Source organism: Lepidochelys olivacea, assembly GCF_965140295.1.
Source record: "Lepidochelys olivacea isolate rLepOli2 genome assembly, chromosome: 12".
NCBI lineage: Eukaryota > Metazoa > Chordata > Testudines > Cheloniidae > Lepidochelys > Lepidochelys olivacea.
Window position 1 is genome coordinate 24,992,527 of NC_140422.1, and position 18,089 is coordinate 25,010,615.

General features: G+C 42.9%; 1 protein-coding gene across 1 annotated transcript in view; it reads right to left on the reverse strand.

The window, feature by feature from the left end:
• The window catches only part of WTIP (WT1 interacting protein), a 114,042-nt gene extending 108,035 nt beyond the window's left edge, over positions 1-6,007 (reverse strand). The window contains exon 1 of the mRNA XM_084644242.1: positions 3,477-6,007. Coding sequence (XP_084500368.1) covers positions 3,477-4,905 — 1,429 coding nt within the window. The 5' untranslated portion in view covers positions 4,906-6,007. The remainder of the gene's footprint in view (positions 1-3,476) is intronic.
• Between the last annotated feature and the right edge of the window lie 12,082 nt (positions 6,008-18,089).

An 18,089-nucleotide genomic window follows, 5' to 3' on the forward strand; every position in this document is an offset into this window, starting at 1 on the left:
TGTACACAAGGTACCGTCAGGCATATAAATTAAAGTTACTTCAATGTAACATCCCCATGTAGACAAGCCTTCATTTTGAACAGAGGTTATGAGGACTGGTGTTGAAAGATACTAAAATTAGCAATGTCACAACATGTAAATGTACTTACTAGATACTTAGGCTGATCCAGTTAAGGAGCTTTAAACCATTTGCCCTGTTTGTTAGACTATTAGGGTTAACACTTTCAATTTCTACTGGTAAAATTATAGCATGCCTAAATATTGCAGGTGTTTGAAGGTCTTCCAGACTAATCGGATACTTCCTAATAGAAAGCTCCTTTTACGTACTGATCTGGGTACAGAGGCTACGGTGACTAGATAGCCAGACCTTTAAGTTCATTTATATGGGTATATGCCAGACGCTTAGTACTGAATGCAGTAATGAATTTCTATTGCCTTTGCTTTACTAGCCGTGAGTGTTAGGAGAGGCTTCCAAAGACCACTTAAGCAGTATCCAAGTGACTAGCCAAGCCATTATATCTATCAGAAGAAGACCGTTTCCTACCCCATCACTCTGAGCCTCTTGCAGCTCCTAGTACTGCTCTGATTATATTTCTCTTCACCCTTTCAATCTTTAGTCACACAGGGCGCAACCCTGAAGTGCTCGCTCAGGCAAAACTCACCCTTTGCTTTGACTCAGAAAGAACTCCAGGATCAAGCCCGCATAGTCCTACTAAAAACAGCAGTAATTTAATTAAATAGGTGCTACAGAACACTGATAATCTGAGCTATGCCGTTTTAAACCTTATCTGGTGTGCGATCTGGCTACCAGACAGATTTCTGTGTGCCATTGCACTAGTTAAGGTCTGCTGGGAGGTTTTCAAACTCTCCTAGATACGAATTTCTGAGCAATGGAGGCAGGACATTCTTAACAGAGGGTCCTAAACTCTGAAATGTGCTTCTCCCATCTGTCTGACAGAGCCTCAGTCTGTTGATCTTTGGGGCATATTGTAACGTGTTTTTATAGAATATACATGCACCTAGCAACAGTTGTGACAGGCAAATTCTTGTAAATTAAAAAGTTGTAGAATAGAGCCCCTCTCACACACACACACACCCCGTGCCAGTCTGTCTCCCAATGGACTCTTCCATCCTCTCTGAGTTACTCCCATGCACTTCACTGCACCAGAAGGCAGCTTTTAGAGGGCCAGGGCTATCAGGCTAATATCCTCTGCTCTGAAAGCATCTTAGTGCTCACACTTCCACTGAAATCCATTGAGATTTGCAAGACAAACATTACTTTGCCTAGTGTGATAATTAACTTCACAATTCAGCTTCCGTGGCTACTTAATGAGTCAGAATAATTATTATGATCGTTTATATTGTGGTAGCCCCTTCAGACTTCTAACCAGATGGAAGGTATTGTACAACTATGTAGTGAATGAAAATCTGCTCTCCTACCCATCTTTGTCTCCTACATGTGTCTCTTAACCCAATTCCTATTGCTCTCTCTCTTGTTTCACCAGCATTAAAATTCCTATTTCAATTCACAGGAGTCTGAGAACCACAAAGCAATGTATTTATAAATAGCATAAATATCTGTGCAAGACAGGTCCTTCCTGCTGCTCTGGAATGTTCTCAACTACCACAGCTGCCCTTCTCGGTCCTTTTCTGTGCCAGCCAGCACCTCACTGGGACTCCAACCCCTTGCAGGGCTGTGGCCATGAGTGTCCCTCTCTCGGCTCCTCCCTCTCCTGTGGAACACTCTATCACACAATCCAAAATGCTCATTAAATCCATTAAAATAAAATGGATCCTGCTCCTCCAGAACATTCACATGAACTAAAAAGAACATACCTAATAGGTAAGGTCGGTCTCTCCTCTGCGCCCAGTCTGAGTAAAAGGGCAGGGCACTGAGGGGGGAACCTTCCCCTAAAAGGCCACAGCATCTGTTTCACTGCTCCACAGGGAGCAATGACCAGCGGATGGATGCATCAGTGCATCCACTTGCCTTTCCCTGACCCACCTCCAAGTTGCAGGGCGAAGGCAGCTGGAGCTCTGGGTAAGCGCTCATGGAGCCTGCTATACACAACCAAGCAGCGCACCCTCTGCAGGACTGGATCTCTAATGAGCGCATGCGGTGGTCTATATGAGATCTTCCAAAATCCTCCCTCCCTACCCCACACCGCATTTGCCTGCATTGGGAGATCCCCAGCACCTGCAGAGAATGGGGCAGTATTTGCAAGCTCTCTGCAGTTGTCTTTCAAATGCAAATATCTTGGCTATTTCCTTTCACTTTAAAAAAAATACCAAATGGTCTTAATTTACACTGCAGACTCACTGCAAAATGCATTCATTTGTTTCACAGCACTTTTATTGTTCAGAAAGACAGAAAAAGAGAGAAGAAAGGAGAACATATGCAGGCAAGGTGCAGCCTGGCAGGAAAGGATCTCATCGCCCCAATCATCTCTTCTGGCTTTCTAGGTGTGAATCCAAGCTGTGTCACACTTGTGTGCTGTGAAGAGCCAAGCAAGGCCTTGCAGGCCAGAAACAATCCATGCCAGAGGCTCCTGTGAGCATCTCTCATGTTCAATCGGGGCAAAGATTTTATGGAAGCAAGTACTAAGACTGGCTTCTCCAGGTTGCCCATTATTTATAAAAACCAAAAATACTGGGCAAAAGACTTCAGACGTATCTATTTCAGATTACATTAACTTGTATGCTAGAGTTAGGGAGTCCAGAAAAGTTTGGTTTATAATGGAAAGAGAATTAACCTACCACACCAAACCACACTGGCACAAACAGGTGCTTCAATAATACTTCGTGCATTGTTTCCAGTCACACCAGAGAGGGGAAAAACAAGGAAAATGAACTACAGAAGGGATAAACAGAAGGGGAAAAGGTCCAAAACAAACAAACCACAGATTTTTGACAGAGGAATGGGATAAAAAGCAGCTTTTTAAAAAAAAACAGATCTAGTGTAACAAGTGGAATGGATCAGGAGAAATGCAATCTAGAGCCAGAGGAATACCATTAAGAAAACTTTTTTTTTTAAATTGGTCCTTTAGCTCTGGACTATAGCAGACTTTGACAATATGTTCCTGGGTAAATAACCTGCATAGAGAATGGCCATGAATGTCAGTGACTATTTTCCTACAGGTAAAACTGTTAGTAAAAATAAGGTCTTATAAGGGATCATCTTGAATAGTTTGACTCTTACAGGCTAATGCTTCTAATGTTGGGTCTTTCAAGACTCTAAAAATCGGCTGGTTAAAAATCACGGCATGACTGGATTTCTCCCCCCCCCCCCCCCACGCCTTTGTGGAATGTACACAGCAAGTCAACTTTAAAGCAGTTCCGCTCATCGTGTGGAGCCGAAGGTACACTCCAGGCTCCAGTCTGCTGTCGGACTGTGGCCATAGCAATGCAATCCCCTCTCCCCCCTCCCCCCCCCAGGGCCAGGCACTCCCAGGCACAAGCAAGAGGATGCCACTTACCAAAATATTCCTTCTTCATGTGCATCTCCAACTCCTTCTCCAGCTCCAGCGTCAACGCTTCCAACCTCCTCTCTGCCTGGCTGGGTCCACTCTCCCTGGACGGGGTGACCTGATACGGAAGCTTGAATTTGGGAGCTGCAGCGGACCCTTTGGCTGGGCTGTAGGTGTAGGATGCTAACGCTCCTGAAGCCGAGTCGGGGTTGGCGGCAGCAGGATGCTGCTGCTCGTGCCTGGGATAAGCATCTCCATGCTCCTGCGTGGGATTTTCTTCCTGTAAACTTGGTCCCAGCATGGAAGAGCGGGGCGAAGGCAGCTGGAGCTCCGGGTAAGCGCTCATGGAGCCTCTGGAGCTTCTGGAGCTGTGGCTGGAGATGCTAGACCTGGGGCTGATCACGGACGGGTTGCAGTTCCCCACCGCCCCTGTCCGACCGTCCTGGCTGCAAAGGCTGGACCTGGGGCTGACCACGGACAGCCCAGGCCCGCCAGCCCCGTCCAGCTCGGGATTCCCGGACGGGCCGTAGCGGGAGTCCGAGTAGCTGGAGCGGGGGCTGGTGGTGCAGGAGTACTGGCTGGCGGTGCTGGACCGGGGGCTGATGTGCCGCTGGTCGTAGCCCATGCTGATGCCGCTGGTGCGGTTGCTGCTGGGCTTGCTCCCGCAGTCGTAGCTGTTCAGACTGGCCCGGGGGCTGGAGTGTTTGCTGGTATCACTGGCCGTGCTGGCGTAGCTCGACCGGGGGCTCAGCGCGCTGCCTTCGTACTGCACCAGGCTGCCCCGGGGGCTGGTGTATTTCTCCTGCCCGGGCACCGCCAGGCTGGCCCGGGGGCTGGAGAACTTCTCGTAGCCCGGGGCGCCGCTGCTGCTCAGGCTGGACCGCGGGCTGGAGAAGCGGCTGAGCTGCTCCTGGCAGGAGGAGGCCAGGCTGGCCCTGGGGCTGGCCGCGGTGTACTTGCCCTCTGGCCCGGCGTGGGCTCTGCCGCCCGGCTTGGGCACGTAGACGCCCTCGCAGGCGCTGCCGGCGCTGTGCCGGGCGCTCTCGGAGGAATAGCGCCGGCTCTTGTCCGCGAAGCCGCCGTAGCAGGGCAGCGCCACCTCGGAGCGGGTGCAGAGCCCGTCCTCGCAGCAGCCCGGCTCCGGGCCGCCCCCGCGGCTGCCGGCGCTCAGCGAGCGGAACTGGGGGGCGGCCGCAGCCTGGAACCCTTTGCCGGAGGCGGCGGGGGCGTCCCCCGGGGGGGCCACGGTGCCATTCATGTTCTTGCCTCTCGGGTCCGCCGTCATGTGGGCTGCGATGGCCCGTTGGGCGTCTTCCAGCAGCTCCCTCCTGCTGCTGCAGCCCCGGCCGCTGTACAGCCCCTCCTGGCCCGCCTCGTAGAGGGACAGATCTTCCATGAACTTGCTGGCCCGGGCAAAGTCCTCCTCGTACCTCTCCATGCTCCGCCGGCCCCGCGCTGGGGGGGCGGGGGGGGGACGGGACGGACACACCACGAAAGCCGCCGGCTGGGAAGTTTGCAGCAGGGAAAGGCACTTTTCTGCCCCGGCTGCTCCCCTGCCCCAGAGCTCTGCAGCCAGGTGACACAGCCGCTCCGTGCACCAGGTCACCTGGAAGGCATCCCTGCTCCAAAGCCCGTCGCCCGGCCCGCTCGCCGAGCGGAACGAGGAGAGGCAAGAAGAAAAAGCCCCCGTGTGTCAATTTCCAGCCTTAAATAAGTTGCTCGGGCCAGTCAATGGCGCGCTGCGCGGAGGAATTTGCACTCAGGAGCTGCCTGCCTTCTTCCCCTTTCCCAGCAGAGCTGCACCTAGACCAAGCGCCGGGGACAAACTCCGAGCCTGGGGGCAAGTGCAGCTCCCGGCTCCCAGGGTCTTTGTGGCGCTGGAAGAGATGCACAGAGGCCAGGCGAGGGAGGGACTCCTTTGTGTGGGGCAGGAATGCGAGGAAGGAGACTGGGCGCTGCGTCCCTCTGGAATGTAGTTAATGCTGGAGCCAAACAATGATTTTAACCAAGTCAGCCAGAGAGAAAGAGAGGCTGAGGCTGGAGGAGCTGCCTGGAAGCAGCGAGGTTGCAGTGTAGTTAGCATTCCCTTCATGTGACATTGTTCCTGTTCCTCTTCTCCACTTTCACAGCCCAGGGGAGGGGGAGCACTGAAGCTCAAGACTAGAGGAGGTGGGAGCCCTGTGCTTCACACCTTGAGGGGAGTTCAAACTTTTCTCCTTAAGCTGGGGTTTGCAGGATATAAGTGTAATCTTCTCCCCAGATCTAAATAAAATCGAGCTCACCAAACAGAGCCAGGAAATTCAAAGCTAAGGCTGACATGCTTGTCCTGAATTCACACACTGCATTTGCTCCATCTCTCCCCACACAACCAAGTGGGTGAATTTAGGGAGTGCCAGCCTTCTCTCTGGATTTACTGGGTTTTGTCTGGTTGTGGCACACGCTGAGCAATTATTATTAAAGTTCTTAGGGATATTGTTCTGTTTTCTTTAAAAAAAGTTCTGTGCAAGATTATATTTAATGCATGTTACTGATCTACATACTGAAACAGAGAAGAAAAAGTAATGATTCTTTTTGAATAAATATGTTTTTTTTATTTTTAATTTGATAAAGTCTCTTCTGAGATGGATGCATCAGCAAAGCAGAAAATTGTAAGCAAGTAATTAAATATGAACTGCTCATTAAAAACAAAAAACACACCACAAAACCCCAGTAGCTTTGAGGGAGCCATTCTTGTCTACTGGGGAATTCGGTTAGAGACTTTATATATAAACCCCTCTTTTCACTCCTTCAGTACTTCCTCAGAGCTCTTCTTTCTGCCTGGAACTTTCTATCGTTGGTTTCAGCTGTAATATGGGTATTTCTGGGGCAGTTTAAGACAAACTCATTCAATCATTTTTGAATTAGCTAAACTGTATCTTTCCCATTTTTTAAAAAACACAATTTATGAGCAAAAAAGTGTATATATTTTTGTTCAAATTAATGGATCTGAATTGTTTGCAACCGCTGCTTCCGAGGCTGCTTTCGATTGTGCAAATCTGTATTTAATAGGGTGTTCAGAGGGATTGCTTGTTTGTTGATGTGGATGTCATAGTCTAAACAAAAGAAGCAGTCCTGTAGTTTTTATTCATAGCAGGAGGCCCACTGAATTAAAGTATTTTAGGCTTTGTCTACAACTGAGTGTTTTGGGTAAGTCTCCCCTGGTTGCCCCAGCACCAGTGCAGTTGCTCAGGCGTTAGCCATGGGGGGACAGCCGTGTAGTGGCATTTTTGCCACTATGTGTTTGAGCATAGAACTGGTAGAACTCTCAATAAGGCCTAAAATCAAATAACATGAATTTAATGGGGCTCCTCAGGTGCTAAGAATTATAGGATCAGTCCCAAGATTACATGTCAATTCTGCAATTGGATCATTGCAGACTGACAACCTGCAGCTGTGTGGAGCTGTACAGGGGTGTGCCCAGGGGAATCCAATTGCAGGATCAGGGCCTTAGAATGAAAACAAATAACTTATTCTCAGGTATGTATTGAGACTAAATTTTTTTTAAGGATATATATGATGTATATACAGTATTATGGCCCAAAACAATTTCTGAATCAACATGAGTTAAAAAAAATCTATTTATTTTGGTTCTATGCCTATGCAGAAGGAGTTTCTACCCTATTTTATGTGCTGATCCAGTAAGAAGCATAGTAGTACTTGCCATTTAAATTTGTGTGACTTAAAAAATGGTGGATAATAAAGTCTAAAAGCAAGCTAGAAATTGTTACTGGTCTGAAACCTTGGATACAAAGGTGGAGCCTAAAGTACATTTTTGCAACTAAGTTATAAGCCCCTGCAAATAGCTTGCGTTTATCAGGGAAGTGCTGACGTAGCCCTAACAATAGCTATGTGGATGTTGCCACTATTGTGCTAGATGTTTAGTTGCCTGCAATCAGTGGAAAATGTTGCAAGTCTGAGCTGTGGGCACTGAACAGTGCCAGGAACATTTTATCCTGTTATCATACCTAATTAAACATTAAAAGCAACTGTGTACTTGAAAAAGTCCCTAGCCAGGGAGGGTGATTGGCAATTTTTGTGTGTGTGTAAGGGAAATAGAAACAAAATATGTGTGTGTGTGTGTGTGTGTGTGTGTGTGTGTGTGTGTGTGTGTGTGTGTGTGTGTGTGTGTGTGAGAGAGAGAGAGAGAGAGAGAGAGAAAGATTGGCAATTTGTGAGTGTGTAGGGGAAACAGAAAAACTCAGGGGGGCAGAAGGATAGGTTCCCTATTTGATGTCACTGCCAACATAATGTTTAGTTCCAATGACAAATATGTGCAAATACTGTAAGTCCTGTCAATAAAACACACTTTTCTAATACATTTTTATGTACCTAATTTCTTTATCATGCTTTTTGTTGGGCTCCTCAGTATGCTGTTGCCATGTGCATGTACTATTGATTGCTTTCCCCCTTCATTAAGGTGTATTATATTTTAGTCTGCAGTTGTTTGTGCCTTGTAAATGCAACCTGCAATATTTTGTGCACCTGCCATCTGTGATGGCTTACTATCTTTGTTCCAAACATCAAATATACAGTTGCCAACCTTCCAGGATTGTCCTGGAACCTGCAGGAATTAAAGATTAATATTTCATTAAAAACTGTATCATGTGATGCAGGGGTGACGGAAGCTCCCTAAAAGTGGGGGTGCCACTGGCACCAGAACTGTGGCCCCACCCCCATGCTGCCCCCTTTCTCCCTGAGCCCCCACTCTCCCACCACCTCTTCCCCTTAAGACTTCATCCCCCGCTCCCTCCTCTCAGCCCACTCACCCCATCGCTCGCCTTATGGCTGGTAAAAGTGATGGGGTCATGGCCCCCCGATGTGATGAAACTTCCAGGAATATGTCCAAACAAAATTAGCAACGCTATCAGCACCATTGGACAGCAGTAGTATAATCTTCCCTGCAATTGTCCTGCAACTCTGACCTGGAGGGAAGCTCACAAAGCAGCATAATGTGGACAGGTTTCAGAGTAGCAGCCGTGTTAGTCTGTATTCGCAAAAAGAAAAGGAGTACTTGTGGCGCCTCAGAGACTTAGAGCTACAGCTCACTTCATCAGATGCATCGGATGCTGTAGTTCACGAAAGGTTATGCTCAAATAAATTGGTTAGTCTCTAAGGTGCCACAAGTACTCCTTTTCATAATGTGGACAGATATCCACCAGGAACTGGTCTGAGAATACTTATCTCATGCAGACCACAGAACAGCCTTCAAAAGATAACAGATTCAAATCATTGGTAACTTGGGCCCTGCACCCATATCAAGCCCAACGGAAGTCCAGCTGTAGGACTAGGCACTTGGGTTGTATGACCCAGTGCCCTACAGGAGGAAAGTTCTATATCCCATTACCAATAAGTCCCATTTATAGTTATCTTGGCCTTTTTCTGAGATCTTGTTTTCTGTCAATATTTACTTATTTGCAAATATGACACCGTTTTCTCCTTGAGTAACCATGGGAGTTGCTCAGATGACATGGTGGGAAGGGCCATAAGAGAACTTGAATAGATAATTTGACTTACTGAGTGACAATTTTTCAATTACTTTCCCCCAGGAAATAATCAACATCAGTACTAATATGACATGGTGGACAGGTTAGTGTGAAAGTTATCTCTAGCGACTCGGGGTCATATCATGACCCTTGCTGTGTGCTCATGCAAGGGAGTAAAGGAGTGTAAGGAGCCCCCTTACTCCCCTGTATTTTCCTACCTCTGTTGTAGGCAACAACATAGACAAGGAAAGTAGCCAGATGGCCACTTCTCCATCTCCTGTGCAGGTGGGTGGGATGTAGACAGGAAGCTCCAAAGAGTAATTGCAACCTTGTCTCTGTCTCCCAATGTGCCAGCTGGCAGAGCTGAGAAGATGGCATGAAGTAGGGTAGTGAGATGTGGCAAGAGAAGGGCTAGTGGAGCGGATTGCTCTCATGAAGCAAGGGTGTCTCGGAGTCACAATTCAGTCCCTGTTCTGCTTCTGGGGCAGCACAGTTACATGCTACCCATTGCTCAGGGAAAGATTGCAAGATTATAGTTGAGCCTTTGATGCACAAGGAGTTAAAGCATGTGCTTGCTTCTTTAGTATGAACTCAGCAAAAATATTTGGGACTAACAGGGGAACCTGGGAAAATCACTTTTGGAAAGCATTTTGGATTAATTACATTTTTTACAAGCTTTCTATAGTAAAAGTAAGATTACACTCGATATATCAATCCAAAAGCAAGGATTGTGTCATGCTACTGCAGACCACTGAACCTCCTTGTGTATGTCAGCACAATGGACTTCTCTCTGTCCTTTTATAATAAGAGATGCTAGAGACCAACTCTTCACAAGTAAATTGTACTGCTGTAGTACATGTAGAGGAAAATACTTATACACACTAGAATCACAGATGTGGCCCACATGGGTGAAATAAATATGTTTGCAGTGGTATATAACATGCCTGAATGTTGTTACATTTTCTCATAGAAGACCACATGTGTTGCAATGTGCAAACACAGAGGGACTGAGCTGAAAGTGCTGTAGCTATTATAAACACTCTAGTAGTTCTCTCCACTTTTATATTTATGAAAGAAGCCAAACAACAGGAAAAAAAAAACAACAGAAAGAAGGCAAGTAACAAATTATAATTTGATAGTCTCGGCATTTTTCTCTTGATACTAATTTAGGCATATTTGCCTAGATTTAACAGCTAATAGAACCAGCTGTAAAATGTATGTGTAGCTATAGGGCTCATTCCTGCACAAAGGAAATCCTTCTTCAATGGCTTTCATAGAGCTACCTGGCAGTATTAAAGTTAGATCAATAGACGGCTGAATTTAGCTGCTTTATTTGGCATGTTAATCTTTACGTTTGATTTTTAAGTGATACCAGTAAAACAGATATCAAGGAAAGCCACCTGCTTCTGTTAAATAAGCTCCTTTGTCTAAAAGACTTAAAGGGAGAAAAAAGCCAGGTGGAGTTATTGATCTGTGAATATCAGCTGGCTGGGCCTGGCAGTCACTGGACTCTTATTTCTGTTAATTGCCAGTGCGCCTTCGAGGAAACCCTGGCCAAGCAAGATCGTAGAAATAAATTACTCTCTGTGTGTGGTGATTTTGTGTCTCTCGGCTGCAAATAGCTTACTCACAGGAAAACTGAGACTCTGTAAAGATAATTCATGGGTGAAATCCTGGCTCCATTTAAGTCAATGGCAAAACTTCCACTGGTTTCAGTTGGCCAGGATTTCACACCGTATGTTTTTACTATGATGATGCTGATGATGCAAGGTTGTTTGTTTTCATTTTGACCTCCCCGGTTCAAGAATCTGGAAATGGTGAGAACTTTTCTGAGATTCACTTTACCAGATTTAATGCTACCCAATATTTAATTTTTGGCTACATCTTCTCCCTGCTCCTCTGTCTCCCAATACTGAGTACAATACTTAAATTATGTTGTTGGGTACACTATTGTAGATTTAATATTATATAAGTTTACTACTACATTTTTCCTTTTGAAAAAGCAGCTCAAATTTTTGGTGGGGAGAGGAAATCTTATGATTATTCCTCCCCCTTTTCTGTCTTGGGCCAAGATTTTTCAAAATTAGTGGTGATCATTTCGAGGAAAATTGGTTTGTATGTCTCCGGGTGAAAGTTAAACAAAATAAATACGCAAACAAGCCTTTTCAAATCTGAAGTTTCGGACATCACCATACATCATTGCTCAGATGAGTATTAATTGCTTGCAAAAAGGTTATTGAAAGTAAATCTATTTCTTCAGGATAATTTAAAACAGAGCAGCTGTAATACCCTCAATTCTCCCAGTCTAGCTGCTTGACTTTTAGTGGTATTATAGATATCTATTTTTACACTGCTTTGGGGTATATCTGAGAATAGAAGCATCACAAATGCCACATTTCTTTCCTTTTGAGGTTGAAAGGGCTCTGTGAATCTTGTGCTAATATGTTTATAAAAATACTGGAACTCAATTTATTATGCTATTAAGTTCTGGTTATTACTGAACATGTTTCAGAGCACCATCTTCTGGTAGACAGGCCACATTGCACTTGATCAACTACATGTAACTGCTAGACAAAGCTATTTAAAATATTTTTGACTAACACTACTCTGCAAGCTTTGCAGATCATTTTTCATTCTAAAGCTGCATTCAACAATGTTTAAAGTGTTTTACATTCTTCTTATTCTTTTAATATTTCAGTGCAGATGCAGCTAAGCACCAAGCTATATAACAGGACAACACCTTGAAAATACCAATGATTGGTGCCCATAAGCTTAAACCAGCAGACAAAGTATCCCCAAGGATTGCACTGGTCTATTTCACTATTTCCATATAAAACAAACATTAGCAAGTGTTTCTCATTTGTCATATAGTTTCGCATTCCACAATCCCCAGGAGTTTAAATAGTAAAATTACTTACTAAAACAATTTGTTTCCTAAGATTTTGGATGGCTGCAACACCAGGTCTGTCTTAATCATAATGATTCACAAACATAGGACATATTTTCAAACATAATCAGCTGGTTTCAGACCAGACACTCCATTTGCACATACACAAACCTCACATTTACTAATTCAAATCAGTTAATTACGCACCTATAAGTTCATTTAAATGTGGGGCAAAATCAGAGGCCTTGTCTGAAGGTCACTCATTTCAGAGATCTGAAGGGAAAAAAAGGGGGGGCGGGGCGAAGACACATTTATAGCTATAGGGCTACAGTTTATCTTTTAATGATAAAAAGAAAGTCATGAAAGGAATACTACAAAACCTTGTCCAGTTAGGAAATCCTGATGTTCTTACAGTATGAGCCAAAACACAGGCATTACATAGGTGTCAGTCCACTGTGATTTTTCCTCTTACTTTTTTTTAAATGTCAGTTTACAGTTGGTGCAAGATACACCATTGACTGAAGCCTTTACTTCAAACCCACCCAACAAATATAGCAGGCCAGTAGCAGTGTTAGCTTGCTGATATTGCCCAAGCAATGTGCTTCGCCCATGACCTGAGGGATCTTTTCTAGAAGTGAAGGGGGACTCCAGTCTCTGTTGAGATTTCTACTTTCAATCATGATGGTGGTTTCAGAGTAACAGCTGTGTTAGTCTGTATTCGCAAAAAGAAAAGGAGTACTTGTGGCACCTTAGAGACTAACCAATTTATTTGAGCATAAGCTTTCGTAAGCATCTGATGAAGTGAGCTGTAGCTCACGAAAGCTTATGCTCAAATAAATTGGTTAGTCTCTAAGGTGCCACAAGTACTCCTTTTCTTTTTAATCATGATGATGGTATTTTCTTCTAAACAATTATAACTGTACCAATTTAATCTTTATGTTCAATGCAAATAACATTAAGTAAAAACATTTCTCAATCTCTCTAATACATTAGTGAAATAATACACAGGTAATAATGACAAATAATATAACTTACATTCACATAGCATTGTTTATTCCATAATATGTACACTGGGATCCCTTCATCCAGGACTGAAATGTAGTCACCTAGGGGGAGAAACATAGTAACACAGCAAAATTACAAAACTATGATAGACAGTACAGGAAGCGAGGAACAGTGTTACCATAGGAACGTCAGTGGACCTTAGGAAGGAAGAAGATACTTACCATGACTTGGAATTTGCTCAGGGCATTGGAGCCAAGCCCATAACTTCTATAAAATGTGTGGTGGGAACTTACCTGACTACAGTTGGTCAAGGCACTTGGTGAGATCTTTGTAATTACATATAAAACCATCAACAGCACAGCACTCCCAGCATGATGTTGAGCCATGGCTCATTGATTAAGAGTATGTCTATACTATACCTGGAGGTGTAATTACCCCTGGTAGGTTTGATCAAGCTAAGGTGCTAAAAATAGAAGTGTAGCAGCAGCAGTGCAAGCAGCAGGTTGGGCTAGCTGCCAGGAGCAGGATCCCACCTGAAGCCCTAGGTGGGTATTGTGGGGGACGAGCCTCCCCTGCCATTTGCATTGCTGCAGCAACACTTCTATTTTTAGTGCACTAGCTCAATCAGAGTTAGTACAGGTATGTCTACTGGAGCTGGAAATTACAGCTCCAAGGTAGATGTACCCTAAGAGAGAAGAGTGTCACCTACTGTAATCACTATTCCTTTCTGAAGACATCATTTTCCTTATGCTCTCCCCAGCCATGACCACCAGCCTTCTTCAAGGCCTTCTCTTACTTTTGTTGCCCAGTGTTCTAACAAGCCTCCAGTCTCTCTTCCTTCAGTTCTTTCCTTAAAACACCCTTCTCCCAGAAGGTTGAGCCATCTTATACATCCATCCTTCCTCAAAGAAGTGTCACTACAACAAAGGCAGGCCCTAAACTGCCCATTTCACCATTAACACTTCACTGTTAGGTACATGCCATTCCCTCTGCAGTATGCCAGTCTGCTTAGATTGTAGGCTCTTTGGACAAGAAGCACATCTCAGCTGTCCATACAGATCCTAACACATTGCTGATGCTATACGAATGATAAATAAAAGTGTTACTGACTCTAGCAGTATTTCTTGTTTTCCTTAAAGTGCCAGGTCCTGAAATCAAAGGATTACATAAGAATTGCAGTGCCATTAAAAAAAAAAACCTAAGTACCCAGCTCTCATAGTTGCAGAGCAAAGCTTGAAAATGTAAACCAGTGTGTTTACAAAAGGTTAAACTCCCTCCCCCCGCAAAAAAAAAAACAACCCAGCATAAAAGAAAAAGAACCCAGTTTATAATTATTTTTTAAAAAACAAACAAACATGATTTTAAGCTAGTCTTATGATTTTGTGGCCTGACTCTCATTTGAATGCTTCAGATAGGCAACACTGACATTGTCTTTATACTGCTGACAGAGTCTGAATCTACTTAGCATATGGGATTGAACAAGTGGCTGGCAATAGGCTTACTGTAAGGATCACAATTTGAAAATGCAAATTAGATGCTACTTGGCCACTGTGAAAGTCAATAGGCGTTGACCGGGAATCACTCATGTCACTGGATGGCTCATAATTGTCAGTGTCATGGAACAAAATTAAGCTATCAGATGGAATTACTACAAGCAGTAAATTAGTAATACCAATTTCAAAGCTGATTTTTCAGGAACCAGGCCAGTGAATTGTTGCCAGTTGCCCAACTTAGGCTTTCTCCCGACTGAAGGGGATAGGAAAAAAAAGAGTCTCATTTTGACAGTTCAGCGGAGGGGTTGGTTAGTCTGCCACATAAAATATTTTGAGAACCAAGCAGTTGCTTGCGTGCAGGGCTGGAAAGTTAGGGAGAGTCCACAAGAATCTCTTCCCACAAAGTCCACAGAACAAAGGAGCATGAGCTTCCATTTTAATTTCATGCTAGTTTCCATTACCCAGTTTAGTAAGGATGTTTGAGGTGGAAGTGAATGCATATGTTCATATTTAATTATGGTAAATATTTCACTGTAGTTGTGCTTTTCATTCCAGCACCCCAAATTGACAATTAAGCTTCAGAACATGCCCATAAAGTAACAAGCATTAAGTACTAACCCTCTTTTACAGCCTCTTTCTGGCTGCTTTCCTAAATAGCTACATTAGGAAAAATGGCATCAATGTAATAAAGAACCATAGCAAGTTGCACCAACACAGAAACCGCTTTACAACAGTTCAATTAGCAGTTTGCACTGGTGTAACCACACTGAAGCAATTATACTGCTGCAAAAATCTCTAATGGAGACAAGGCCTTACTTAGCATCATACAGTAACGCAAGTGAGAAACTCTGAAATAATCTCTTGACTCCGCCTCTAGTGTTTTAACCATTAGGCATAACCTTCTCGAGTATATTTTCTTACTTTTTTTAAAAAACACCCATACAAAAAAAGAGTTTAACAACTGAAATTGTCACAGCTGAAAATGGTAAATTTCGGAAATTCTTTGTTCAGTTTTCTGTTAATTTAAAAAAAAATCTGGAGCTGTCAGCAGCAAGATAAAGTTTAGGTGAAAAAAATCTGAGTATAATGTGGTGATGATGGTCAAATTAAGGTGATCCAGCTTCCATCATTTTGAAATGTAGACTTTCATTTGCTCTCAGAGCCACTTTGCATATTTAGTGATTCATCAAGTATTTCTGAACTTAATAAAGGACCCAAGAGAATATCCAGCACTAAATGAACAGCACATCTTGAAGTCACCTATTTCTATAGAAACAGCCTGTTTAAAGGCAGTATTTTTATAACTCCCTTTTAAATATTTTTTTAAAAGAAAGAAAAGTCTCAGAACTCATTTAGTCACCTAAGCATTGATTACCCAAACAAAAAAGAGCTCAACTCCTAAAAACATTTTTTTTTTGAATGAGTAGTGTTAAATTTTAGGCTAGATTTTAAGTTGTAAATCAGACAGTGATGCACAGGTTACATGGAAACTTCACTCAGCAAATACAAGATTTTAACTGGATTGTTGATATAGGTTTTTGCATCTAATAATTTAGTTAAGTGAGGGTATGCAATGCTTCTAAGTAGTACAGAAAAAGCACACATTCACAGGTAAAATATTTACCACATACACAAATGCCAGGCTAACTCCTACGATTCAAAGTTTAGGGCCAAATACTACTACATTTTAGCTCCATACTGCAGGATTTCTGGAAACTGATTTAATAGTGGTGTATTCAAGGAATAGAACAAGCTGGCAAGGCAGGTGGCAATGTGAAACACCAAGGGGAGTGTTCCCCGCAAACTTTGGGAAACGGTTGTAATACAAAATACAGCATTTCAGTACTGTACAACAGACAGAACACCTAAGCGTTTGGGACCAGTGACCAATGAAGCATAGAAAGAAGGTTTGGGTTCCCCCCCACCAGCCTTCCAATCTGTGAGACTAATGCCTTTGAATGTTCCTTGACAATGGAACAAAATGAACAGTGGTGATAAAAAGTCCCTCAAGAAAGTAAATCTAATTGTTAGAGCAGAGAATTGAGAGCCATGACTCCAAGGTTCCATTCTCCAATCTGTGAGAAAATCCTGTTGCAAAATTGCTTATGTTGTTTAAAGGAAAATCTTAGCCATTTGGCTCACACCAAATTCAAATGCCAAGAGATGAAAAGCAACCCTCAACATGAGTAAACTTGAAATCAGAAAGTTAATCAAAACTGCAGCCTTTCCCTGATGGATAAAAATGGTAGGTATTTCTCAAAGGCCTTTCATACCAGCCATTGTTAACAAGCATTTAGGTAAAATATGAGACAAGGTTACAGCATCTTGGACACAGGCTGTTAGCCCAGATGGCATGAGTTTCTGACTGTGGCAGGACAGCAAAGCTCTAATATATGGATAACAAGCAGTAGTAACGAAGCCATAAAGTTTCTTTTAAAACACATACACAAACCTTGTAAAGAAAAAGTGCATTTGCCTTAATTTTCTGGAAGTACTGAACAGTTGAGTAAAGGAAGATTTACATCTGAACATGTATTCATGACATTCTACAGATTCTTTTTTAAGAAGGGCTGCAAAGACACATCCAAACTCTTGTACTTGAATTCCCCATGCACACAGAAAGCTACAGAAGCAAAATATCAAGAATGTTAGTCCTCTATCAAAATTTCTTTTCTCTTTTCAAATTGATGCTACTTTGGCATGATTAAAAACACTTTTGGATCATGTCTTCATTTTCAACTTGACATCAAGTCCTGCCCTGTCAACAAAAGAAAAAGACTAAGCATCTAGACCTAGAATTTCATATTTGGATTTTTGAATAGCGAAACCAGTCTTATATCAAAAATACAATATGAAAGAAGACTAAATGTGGAATTGAGGAATCCTGTACTTTTGTCTTGTTGGCATCTATATCATTTGCTTTGTTTACAGTTGAAAAAGTAGCTTATGTAGATGTCACAGCCCAGACACTCTACCAGGAATCTGAACATTAAGTAGGGTTATTTCTGTACTGCACATCATAATCAACAGATTCTGCTGAGAATTTCATTTAAAATTCTGTTGGCGTGCAAGCCATAATAATAGAACTCATTTGGTCAATTTTATTGACTCTGTAGGGCTAACACTAGTCATACTAAAGCAAGCAGTGTTGGTTCAATAAGATTGGTGATCTTCCATTTTGAAAATAACTTTGGTAAAATAGTAGTAATCCTGATTTAGGTGTGAAATCTTCACCTCAAGTTGAATATGTTGCAGACATATTGCAAACTTTGGGCGCTACTGAAATGAACAACAATTTAATACTTTCAAAATATTGTTCCAAAACTTACACATTTACCACACAGTAATTTTTCCAAATACCAAACTGAACTACAGAACTTCTTGTTAGAAAGAAATCCATAACAGTAGTTTTAGTGTAATCTAATGAACCACATGAAGCCCAGTGCCAGCCCTTTCCAAAGCCATGAAGTGGCAATATCCATTGGAGATTACAACCTGGAAAAAGCTGGTTTAAATGCTCACATTGAATAGGCCAATAATTGATTGTCCAGGAAAAAAATATTGACATAAAAGTTTTATTAAAAAAATTCCCCTTCTACCTCAAACAAATTAATTTTTAAGTTCTGTACTATGAGATCATGTTTCAAAAATGAAAATAGTACAGTATTAATTTATGAAGACTGTATACATGGTAAAATATCCCAGAATTCCACAT